This window comes from Molothrus aeneus, chromosome 1 (genome assembly GCF_037042795.1).
Source record: "Molothrus aeneus isolate 106 chromosome 1, BPBGC_Maene_1.0, whole genome shotgun sequence".
NCBI lineage: Eukaryota > Metazoa > Chordata > Aves > Passeriformes > Icteridae > Molothrus > Molothrus aeneus.
In genome coordinates, this window is record NC_089646.1 from 55506459 (window position 1) to 55519009 (window position 12551).

A 12551-nucleotide genomic window follows, 5' to 3' on the forward strand; every position below is an offset into this window, starting at 1 on the left:
GGTGGATCAAATCAGGTTGCGGAGCTGAATGGCATCCAGCTGGCTTTAAGTATCACTGAGCAAAATAAATGGCCAATGCTCTAGCTGTAACTGACTCATGTATGCTCTGTGGGGATGGCTAAAACTACTGAAAAAGACCTATTGGCAGCACAGAGGTAAAGCCACCTGGGCTGCTGAATTGTGGCAAGACATTGCTGCTTAGGTAGAGAAGTTGGTTATAAAAGCATCATGTAGATGCACACATACCCAAAAGTCAGGCTATTGAAGTACATTGCAACAATGAACAGGTGCATTGGACAGCCAAGAATGAAGTCTCTTAGGTGGCAACATAGGCTGAATTATTTCTGGCTCAGTGGGCCAATCATATCTTAGGTCACTGGAAAAGAGATGCAACATAGCAATGGGCTTATGATGGAGAAGTGGACTTAACCATGGACAACGAGCATGGACTATGACAGATGCACCAGTTTTGAGCTCCTGATGCAGCTTGCAACCAGCCCTCCTGCTCTGGAAAACACTTAAAACCTGCAGTCATGGACTAAATTGACTCAAGAGACATCTTGGAGGAATGGATATCGACTGTGGAAATGATATTTGTTTGTATATATATACATATATATGCGCACACACACATTCATATACATACATACGTACATGTACATATATATATATATAAGTTGGAAGGATTAGAATCCGGGCACGACATAAATGGTATAAAATGGGTGGATAATGTTTTGCTTCTGGCCAGGACACAGTTAATTTTTGCAACAGCCAGGAGGGGGCATGGCTAGGACCCAGAGGTTATTCTATACCACCTCAGGTCATTGCCAGGGGCAGGGCTAAGGCAGTCTCTTCCAAGGTGAAGAGGTTTCTTCTGGTAGAATAAGCATGGGCCCGATTCAAAGCCAAGGAGGAATGGCTGATCAGCACTAGTTCTGAGCCAGACGGAGTGGTTGGAGTGGCATGGCTATGGTTGGGTCAAGCTCCATGGTGAACATTTTTGCATGAGAATCACTCTTTTTTGTATACTTTCTGTTAATAACACTCTTGCTCTTACTGCTAATTTTCTTATTTCATTGCTGTTTCCAGTAAATTGTTCTTATTTTAATCTGTGGTCCTTACCTTTTGTGCCTCCAATTTTTCTCTCCAACCCAGCCCAAGTGAGGTGGGGAAAGACAAAGGGGGACAGCAAGCAGCAATGTGATTTGGAAAGTCTCACTGGGAGCACTAAATTGCTAAACCATAACACTGAATTTAGTGATCAACCGGCTTAGAAGAAAAAGCAAACCTGTGGTTGAAGAGGGCTGAGAAAACCCACTCCAGATTAAATCAGATACAGATTCAATTGTCCACCAGATGTTCAGTAGCACATTTCCTCCACACAGCAAATACATTAGTCACACAGTCAAATTACAAATGCAAATGAGAAAGTCAGTAAACACATACCAACAAAATTTTTCCATGAGAAACGATTTTCTGCCTGCTTCCACGACTGTGGCCATGCCATCAGGACCGTGTTGTGCTTCATCCCTCCTAGACCAGCTGACTGAATCAAATAGGATATTCCATCTCTGAAGTTAGGAGATACCACAATCTGGCAAAATCCTTTAGTCTTTTCTACACCCATTAAGGCCTTAACATTCTGCAATAGGAAAATTACACATAGGGAAATACAAACCATCAACACTGATAATTAACACCAGAAGGAGTAACAGCCTTAAATAATAGCAAAACTATATCAACAATGTATAACCAACATGAAGAAATTACTAATTCCAAAAGAATGAACATGATTCTATGAAAACTAGAGCCCAAATTGCTACCACCCTAAAAGACACCACACAGTTTTTTCATTATTTTAATTATTCAGCCTTTTACTTCCAAAGAAGAATGAACAAGACATGAGTAAAAAAACACATAGATGAAGATAAATGAAGTAACACCACTTCAGGTAAATTCAAACCAGTGACTGACAAAGCAGCATATGGTTGGAATGATCAGTCATTTCTTATGGAATTGGAAGAGTTTGGATGTGCGATGCAAGTAGTTAAAAAGAAGAGGCTGTCAAAGTTTCTTAAATACCTTTGACATTAAGAGGCTAAGTATTTATCAGCTTCCAACATAGAAAAACAGATGTGCAGGAGAAAATTGGAAGCACTGTCCAAATAATGACAAGATAAACTGACCAGATTAAGTATCCCACACTCCTTTAATTTCAGAATAGCTTCCCTCCATTTAAACACTGACAAACATAAAGACACATAACAAGGTAGTTTAAAAGAAGCATTCAAACTGGTATCAAGCTTGACCAGGGAACATGAGCTTTGGCAATTATTATTGGTTTTTTTCACATTAAATAACTTTAAAACCCCCCATCATCATCAGTGACTTGTGGGGGAGATCAACATGTTTCAGAAGGAAGAACTAGTACATAAATATTTTGTATTTTACAAAAAAACAAAATTTGTCAAAAATCGTCAGGAACAGATTAAATCACAGAGTGCCAGGCACTGTCTCAGTGTAGCTTCACATCAGAAACTCCATGTAACAGAGAAAAAAGTCTTCAGAGAATTTGCTAGCAAAGATAACAAGTATGTCTGTACAAATAATATCTGTGAGGGTTTATCAGTTTAAATAGATGGGTTTTTTTTTAAATGACAGACAGAAGAAAATCTTTATTTTCTACAGGTCTCCTAGAAACACTTTCTAGTTTAATTTCTCCAGAACCAATGAGGCCTCCAGATGCTGAAACTTTTACAATTCATCTTCATTTCCAATTTAAAAGCAATAGTTTCCTAAATCTTAACATCAGGTCTGACTTTCCAGAAAACCCATGGATTAGGCTTCATCCATGGGTTAAACTCATGGATGAGGCCTAATCTCATTAATTTTCCATCTCTCATAAAAACAGTTAAGTTAGGCTATCTACAAATAATATTTCAAATTCTTGTAGGTAAACAGTTTCTGTTTAAAGGTTTTTTCTGTTTTATTTCAAAGGCCTAATTTTGTATTCTTCATCTTGTTTTCTACTCATACATGTTGATAGCAACAGCTTAGTAACAACTACTTCCACAATATAGCATGGTTGGACTTTTCAACTTGTTTTCAAGTTAATTGTTCTCTTAGAACCTTTTCATGTGATATCAAATAGGTAATCTATCTTTATACTTTCTTATTTTAAAAACCACTATGGATAGGCCTGAATAGCAAGAGGAAGAGAAAGAAAACTGTGAGAAAATGGACAGTTAGCTATGTTAGCTAGTCCATTACAAGATTTTAAATGCTCATCTATTTAAGAGATACCAGGTTTGAAAAAATCACATGGGTTTTTACACAGCTTTGAAGGCTATTTGGACCAAAATAGTAGGCATATCAACTGGTACGCTTTTGAGCAACACTGCAGAAATCAACCAATATGGAAGATATAATGGCAATCAAAACCTGCTTTTGGACATTTCAAAAAAGTACAGGAAACATGATAGTTTCTCCAAATGTTTCCCCGCTCTATAAAGATAGGAGGAGGAGAGTTTGCATAGGCAAGTAAACACAACTATTATTATTAAAGAAATTGAATTGAAACTAAATTTACTTGTGTTTGTAGGTATAGTTGGATATAATTTTAAATTATATAACAACTTACTATTTTTCCTACCTAGCCTACTTTTTCTGGAGATATGGTATAAATAGAAAAATAAAATAAAGGATCGCAAGAAGGATCCTGTTCACAGTTTTCTGGTAAAGAGTACTCCTAATCCTGATTCTCATATGTATTTCTAGAAGGATGTAGAAAATCACATAATGAGGATGATATTATGTCATACATTTGCATTTGTTAGTTAAATATTTTGTTAAATATATGCTGTTTTCTTTATAAGGTAATTTGTTAAAGCTTGCTGGGTTTTGGTTGTTTTTTTGTTGTTGTTTTTGGGGTTTTTTGGGGGGGGGGTTTGTTTTTTTTTGGAGGGGGGTGTTAAATTTTTTTTTTAATGTAATTTGATTGTAATCCCGGGACTCTCAATATTTAAGAAAAAGCTAGGAAGTATCAGTGTTGCCTCATCCTATTAGAAAATTTTATAGAACATTTTGCTACATATACCAATCCATTCTTTTTATATAATCACTGATTATGCTGAAAGCAAAAATAGATGTCTTATTCACCATTTCACAACAGTCTGTTCTCATTAAATATATAATCTATCCAGATTCAACATTTAAATACTAATGTAAATTACAAGTATTTGCAAGCTCTCTTTTACATACCTCTTCAGCTTTGTGAGTTTCTGTACATTTGTCTAAGTAGATTCCCTGAAGCACAGAACCCACAATAGTCAGTCCTTTACCAGCCTTCAACTGAGAGGTAAAAGAAAGCAATCTAGGGTGTTTGACTAACTGCTCATTATCCAAGTTTAACAAGACCAAAAGTTGAGGTCTGCCAAACAAAGGGAAAAGAAGTTTAGTGCACACACACACATTCATTAGGAAGAACTGGAAAATTAAAATTAAGAATTAATAAAATGCAGATTAATTGCTTAATTCAATGGAAAGCAGCCAACTCCTTAAGTAGGTAAGCCATTATTTGCAATTACAAACAACAGTTCAGGTACGGAATACATAAACCATCACAATGTCATTTTGAAAAGTTCCCTTAAAGACCAGTTTCCCCTAGAAAATTATAAAATCACTCTTCCAATGTCATTTGGTGCAACCTGCTGCTTGAAATGACTAAACACTGAACATTGTTTACTGCTTCATTCAGTTAGATATGGAAAACCTCTAGAAACAAACCTCTGGGTCACCTCTTCAGTGCTTAATTATTTTATCATGTTCTCTTATTCTCCAACTCTAATCTGCTGTAAGAAATCTGACTCCATCTTCTTAGTAACCTTCTTTTAGGTTTTGTATGTTTAATAAGTTAGTTATAACTTTAACCTCTTCAGCCTCCTCCAAGCTGAATAGGCATAGCCCCTCAGTCCCTCCCCACAGGAGAGATGCCCCTGTGCTCCAACCATCATCTGCAGTCGTATCTACTCGAGTTTGTCATTCCTACATCATGGTACATAAACATGGAAGAAATATTCTAAATGTATTCTAATAAGTACTAAATAAAAATAAATATCCCCCAATAGATTTACTTTTCAATGTACTATTTGTCCTCCTGTCCAGCATGCCATTGCCAAGACACACTGCTGGATTACTATCTCCTGGGAACCACAGGCCCTTTTTATGAAAGCAGCTTCCCAGTCTTGTATCACTGCTCTGAATTTGCCTGTACTAGGCATATTCAGGTAAGGATAGAAAGATAACTGCAAGTTATCTATCCTGGATTTTCATGATGTTCTCAAATGACCCACCCCTCTACCTGCGTAGGTCCTTACAAAAGGACAGTCAACTCCTTAATCATACTAAGAGTAACCAAAGTTCAGTTTCAACTGCATACTAGATGAGGATGCACTCTGTTTCCTTTAATCAATATTCAATCTACTTACTTTTCCCAAATCAACATTTTATACATTTCCTGTCATTGCTACAAATTCAGAAGACTGATGACAAGTTGGATCATACTCAAAATTAGCACAGTTTAAGATGTAATAAGATCGTTCAGTTCTAGCAATTACACTGACACAATAGAAAGCTCATTTGGAACTGAAGCAGTCAAATATTTAACAGGATTGTCAACGCTACATTACATTGGTATTTCTGAGATGCCAAGTTCATCAGTCCCAGGAAAAATGGTAAAGTAATGCCATTGTACTGAGGGACAACAGAATACTGCATGTGCTTGCACTCCATGATACTATCACTGAGCAGTGACTAGAATTAAAGTATCACATTACATTCATCAGAAGTGACAATGTGCAAACGTCCTTTATTTTTAAATGTTAAGTAACTTTTAAAGTTGGCTTTGAGGAAAATTAAATGTAACAAAAATTAAATTAAAAAAAATATATTGCAAAAATAGTAGAGGACATCTAACTCCTCCATTACAGTAAAATGTGAGATTTTTTTTTTAATGGCATATAAGCAATTTAGAAAGTGCTACTATTGAATGAAGCTATATAAAAAGAATACCACAAAAAATAATTTAAACAAAAAAGGGTCCTCTATAGATTTGTACAATGTATTTCAGAGGAAACATACACACAAACAAACAAAAAAAATTGTGAATTGTTCTTATGGAATTGCAGTGTTTCTTCTGTAGAAACAGTGAGATTCAAGGGTAACTGTTTCTTTGACTCTGAAAAATCTGTAAATAATCAAACATTACAATTCTTCTGCACTTTTGAAAACCATGTCAACACTATATGGATTTAAGTCAAGTTAGTTTGCCACAAAGTTGATGACCACAAGTCACATTCCGTTTCAGTAAAATAGTAGTATTGCAATGACATAATTGCCATGCCCAAGTTAAAGCATTATTTTAAAGGTGAATCTCACTTTATCTTTACTTCACTGCTTTACCAGCAGTATTCCAATTTATTTCCATATTTCAAGAATTAAGTGACTCTGAGAAACATAGGACTCTACCTCCAGTTCTTGGTGTGAGGAGGACCATCTTCAACACGAAGCAAAGCATAGCGAGCTGCATTCAGAGACAGTCCTCGTATTCCATCGCCCCATTCTTTTTCCGCTCTTCAGGATACAGAAGTGATTCAATTAACAGGGTCCCATTTATTCATACAGATCAAGTACTTTTTCTCATGTGGGGGATAATGGATGTAAAAAATGATCACTCTCTTTTTGCATGAATGCATGAAAAAACCTTGTCTTGTAGACTTGAATCAAGATCGAAGACTAACCAAGATGAAGCAGTTCCAGACCCCTTCAAGGTAATTTTTTCCATATTTATAAGTATTTACTATGGTCTATTTTATACTTCAGAAGCATTTTTGTAATGGTGAGAGCTACTTAAGTTGCTTTTTAGCACTAGAATGAATAAGTGAAGGATACTTAAAAAGGAATTATTTTAAAGCAGCAAAATTAGTAAGTGAAACTTAACTTCACATGGATTAGTATAACGTATCTTGCCCTCAACACCACCACTATAGTCTTCTCCACTCTCTTTCTTTCCCAGCTTCTCTCCCAGAAAGCCTAAAGCTCCAACCATTCTCCTGACCGTTTTCAGTCTCCCTACCTTTCCAGTCCTTTTAATTCCAATATAGAATAGTGATGATTGAAATTGGTCAGGAGAATGGATTCTATAACGGCAAGGGGTCCCTCTCCCTTGCCCACCCTCCCTCTCTCTGATTTTCACTCATGAATTTTCTCTGAGCTAAGCTACCTCTAGTAAAGCATCTCCTTCAGCAAGGTAAATGTCCTGGCATGTGCCAACATTTGAAGAAATTCTATATAAATTTGGAACTATGCATAATTTTATGTATGAACCTATATATATATATATATAATATATATACATGCAGAACTGTTACCATCTGATCTGACTTCCTCACTAAAATTGGGAAATTAATTTCCTTATCATTAGACCTGTAAATGGAGATGTTATAATCCAGGAAAGCATCTAATCTGGAAATGGAGATACTAAAAGATGGAGGTCCACAGGGTGGAACAGTTTATACCAGTTGATCCACTTTAGAGCTGTGCTTAATCACCCATCAAAACAGTGGCCTAGCTTCAATTTCCTGCTCCAAGATATTAATATTTTCTTTCAGCATAGGGTATCTATCCTTAGAAAGGGACAGCATGCACCTTTACTGATCATAATTACCTGTAGTGTTTCTATATGTTATTTAGTTGAGGTCTTTGCTGTTTGGTTTTTTTGGGTTTTTTTATGAACACAGCATGCCCTTTAAGACTCATAGTTACTCAGCATGTCCTACAGGTATGACTGTCTCTTGACAAATGCATACAGTACAAAGTATGTTGCAATTTAAAGATTAATTCTAGAAAGTAATCAAGTCCACACACACAAAAATGTGAGTTTGAGCTTCTGCACAAGGTAATAATAATCTACAGTCTTGTAATAGCTGCTGCTTGATATTGAAAGGTAATATTCCTGAAGTACCAAAATTACACCATCGTCTCTTCTCCAGTGAGAGTTTCCCAGACTTATTTGCTTTTATTTCTGTCAGTTCTCACTGATGAAAAGTATGTAACAGATCTTCCAGAGAAATTCAAATCGGAAAACTTACAACCCTTAACAGAGATCAGATCTTACCTTGTTTCAAAGAATACTCTGAACTTTATTACTTCAATTGTATCTGTTTTATACAAAAGAGCTTTTTGCTGAATGGTAAAGATATTAAATATAGAATAAATAAGATATATGGTCTTACCCTCTATATTCTATGTATTTGTATATACATCCTGCGATTAGCATGGCAATCAAAGCATAGTACCAAGAGCAAATGAACATCAAGGCAAGACATAAACTCATCCCCACGAATGAAAGAGTCCTAAAAGAAACCATTTTTTTCCATTTTTTTAATAGGCATGCAAATGTTCTACAAAGTTAATTTCTTATTTAACTTCCAGAAAGACTTTTCACCTTCAAAGTCTATTTTCTAGCTATTATAAAATAAAAAATGCATTGTCCCAATTTTAGCTTATATGAAAAAATTGCATTCAGAACCTTTGTGTGACATAAATAATGCATCTAAATTAGGTATAACAATAGATTTACTACATTTACTACATTTGCAGTATATACAGTATTGAAACGTTAATACCTCCAAGTAAACTCAGTTTCAAAACACATTATCACATACTACTCTTTGATTTGAATTTAAGTTAAAAAATTCAAACAGTAAAAAACAACTTTGTTACTTCCAGCAAAAATAGTTGATTAGTTTAAATTCTATTTGACTCATCAATTTTATTCTTCACTTCTGTTGTGGTCTGTCTCTTGGCCAATAACGTAAGTCAATAGAATACAGAAAACAGTCTTCTAAAGGTTACGAAGAAGAATGAATGTAAGCTGAAAAAATTATAAAATAATTTCCAAACTTAAGTCTATATGCCTGATTTGCCCATGTTTATCAAATTTAGATGTAAATCATCTCAAAATCGACAGTTTTGTGTATACTTTTAGTCATATACAACCTCCCAAATTAGTTTTCACCCAATTTCCAAATTACAGCTAACTTTGACTATATTGACGGGGTGTCGATATATTTAACTTTGGTTGGTACCTTTAGTTTGGTACTTTAGTGCACTGAGTTCAAATTTAAACTAAGGGAATGCTTTCTACAAGTTCTGAGGACATCAGTCTTGTAGTTTGTATAAAAAAACAACAGCTGCTCTTTCATGCCTGAATTAATCTAAGACCCTACTTTCACTCAGAAAAGAAAATGCCACCCCAATTCCTGCTAACACTCCAACACCTGCTTTGGCTAGAGATAGTCACACAGTGAGTCAGCTGCGTCACTGATGTCTCTGAGAAAAATACAAAAATGAATTGTTGCCAAATGTATGTATTTGGAGGGTTAGGTGTCAAACTAGTATGTAACTACAGAGCAGAATCAACAAGTTTTATCAAAGACAAAATTGCAACATTTTGTTTTCACTCAACTCTTTAAAAGGAAAAGCCATAAGTAACTCTTACATCCCAAAATCATGCCAGCTTATCTACTAAATGCTCTAGTATTTAAGGTTATTTCAGCAGTAAAATTTCTCAATAGAATTCTTTTTAATAGAGCTATGTACTTTTAACATACAGTTAGAAAAAAATCAAGAAGTTTCCCAATCTTAGTTTGAGATGTTTAAATTCTTAACCCGTTAAAAAAAGATTAAACCAAAAAAACCCACACTTTCACCTTCTGTATTATTACTCATTTTTTAAAGGGTTTGTTTACTTCAGTTATCAAATGCAATGTCCAAAGCATATTTTAAAACCAGTCATCATATCATCAATGAACCAATTGATGTGTATTGAATGAGACTTTTTTCTGTAGAAGTTTTAGGTTTGTGTATTTTTTGCATAACCAAAATAAAAATTGTCCTAACCTTCCTGAACACTTTTACCAGTTCTCCTTAAGTATATATACAAGGCAGATTTCATGGTTTTTCATACTCATTTTCCCACAGAAAATGTCTTGGCTTCTAAGCAGAATAAAATGTCATCCTGTAACCCTTTTCCAAACCATCTATATTAGCCACACATTTTCATGATTACTATTGTTACTATGGCGCTATTCTAAAAACATGAAAACAAATTATGCTCTTATTGAGTGCATGAATCATAACTCATTTAAGTCAGAAGGGAGATTTTGTTTTATTATTGCAATAAAATTAAAAATTTAGGGCTGTATAGTTAGTTTTAACTCTTCTGAATGAAGAAATATTCCCTACCAGTGGTAATACTTGAAACGAGGTCTCCAGTTGGGAGTTCGCAAAAGCGTCTGAACTGCACAAGCCAGATTTACAAACATATAGCACATAAGGAAAAACCTGTTAAGAAAGGAAGAGCATTTTCTAATGAGAAACGTACTAGGCAGATGTGCATTAAAATATAAACACAATCCAAAAAAGGAAAGGAAGGTGTCCAGTTTCCTGTATACTAGTATACAGTTTTCTGTATACTATATTCACAGTGGCCAAGAGAACACAAAACACATATTAAGATTGCTTACAGAATATTAGGCCTCAAAGTATCGTATTATCATAATATAGAGCCTCAAAGATGTATTTTGGAGACAAACGTGGCAACTAACTGACAATCATGGTGTATAATTTTTGGCTGGGACAGAGTTAATTTTTTTCTTTTTCTATAGTGGCTCAGATGGTATCATGTTCTGGAAAAAATAAATTAAAAAAAAATTCTATTCATATTTTAAAAGACTGAATCTTGTCTGTCTCTGTTAGATGCACTTGACCTAAAATAGCAGTAATTATTTTTTTAAAATCCAAGTTTTTTGAAGTTTGAACATATTTTTATTAGCATTCCAGACCTCTGTCATGGAAAAACTTCTTTGTGCCTAGAAATTAGTTCAGTCAAAACATTTTGTTGTTTCATATTATCTTCAGGATCCAATAGGAATATAATTTGATAGAAAACAAAGTCTAACATGTATTATTTAAAAAAGAAAAATAATTACCTAGTTAATTTTAATAGAAAATATTTAACTTAAGAACATAAAACATCACACTCATACTTACATTGAAAGAATCGGTGCTACACTGTCCAATGAGGCTATCAAAATTCCTATTTCACAAATACCAACAGTGAGAAGCAGAGCCCAAGTTGGTTCTCCATTTGCTTTTCCATGACCAAATATCTAGTTCAATTCAAGTTCATAGTAAGATTAGGGAAAGCTGTTCATTATACAGTAATAAACTTTGGTGCAAATCATGAACTAACTTATTTAGTCTAACTCGAACTTAAAGTAGTTATTAGTTACAAAGGAAAATGATGCAATCTATCCTGTGAAAAGCCAAAATTAAAATTGCAAAACACACATATCCAATATGAAATATGCTTACTAAAGTAAGCAATGACTACATAACATTGAAGTCCTATGGAAGCTCTCATTGAAATATTCTTAAGAAAATTAAAAATCATATGCATAAGAGATTTATGCCTAGTAAAAAGCTAATATAGTTTAGGCCAGTACTTTTGTAAGATAGAAATTAGGTGTCAATTCAGTACTTACCAACATAATATTGACCCTTAAAGAGAAATTAGACAAGACTATGATCCTGCACAGTGCCCTACCAAAAAACATTTTGCATGTGGTAATTTCCTTTGTGGAGAACTCTCTACAGCCATACTGATGACAGGTGGCAAAATGCCTGAGATTCCAAGTGGTATTTATTCTCCTCCATATTCCTCCATACAAATACAGAAATTAAGACCTCATTCATTCTCCATGCTGTCCTCTTCTTTTAGCTTCCTGTCCTCCATCAATTTTCCTACTATTATATTAAAATCCTTTTCTTTTCTACTCATGGTTCAATCTTTAGAGTTTTTTTCTTAAATAAGTCAGTCTTGCTTCTATAATAATCTCCTTCCATTTCCTTGATTATCCATGCAGTAACCGTGTCACTCCAAAACAGCAAGTGCATTCTCAAGTGTCAAATCCTCTAAATATCCTGCTTCTCTTCAATTCTCCTTCTTTCACTTCCCGAACCACAAATCTTTCCTTTTGATTCTCCATTCCTTTCAAGTCTAACTCTCAGGACATGTAATCATGTCACCTTCTCTCTGCCAAAATTTTGCTTCAGGCAAAAGTAAATCTTTCTTGTTTCTTTTTCTCTACACTACCCAGAACTTACAACTTACTCCATTACAGCCCCTTTCCATTGACAAGTCAAACTCCACCACTACTCAGTCCCTCCATCGTAGCATGCTTAGTGTACTTATTTCTTGTTACAGATAGTCTTGCAAGTCTTGAGGTAAGCTTTCAAACTCCAAACTTCACCATACACATCAGAGCTTTGCTCTCCAGACAGTATAATCATTTGGAGTTTTATTTACTTATTTTTAACTCAAGTGTAGTTTAGGTTTTGCAGAGGCAGTCCAGCAAGAATTCTCTCATCATCTTCTGTTTGCCAGCTCCCTTACTTTGAGAAAAATCCGATTTATTTCTTCTTAAAAC

General features: G+C 34.7%; 1 protein-coding gene across 3 annotated transcripts in view; it reads right to left on the reverse strand.

Annotated features, from left to right (window-relative positions):
* The window catches only part of SLC12A7 (solute carrier family 12 member 7), a 79593-nt gene that overhangs the window by 19322 nt on the left and 47720 nt on the right, over positions 1 to 12551 (reverse strand). For all 3 annotated transcript variants that reach the window (XM_066557472.1, XM_066557481.1, XM_066557491.1), the window contains exons 13-18: positions 11113 to 11231; positions 10306 to 10404; positions 8292 to 8411; positions 6526 to 6630; positions 4261 to 4429; positions 1447 to 1642 (exon numbers count right to left, since the gene is read on the reverse strand). In XM_066557472.1, coding sequence (XP_066413569.1) covers positions 1447 to 1642; positions 4261 to 4429; positions 6526 to 6630; positions 8292 to 8411; positions 10306 to 10404; positions 11113 to 11231 — 808 coding nt within the window. The remainder of the gene's footprint in view (positions 1 to 1446; positions 1643 to 4260; positions 4430 to 6525; positions 6631 to 8291; positions 8412 to 10305; positions 10405 to 11112; positions 11232 to 12551) is intronic.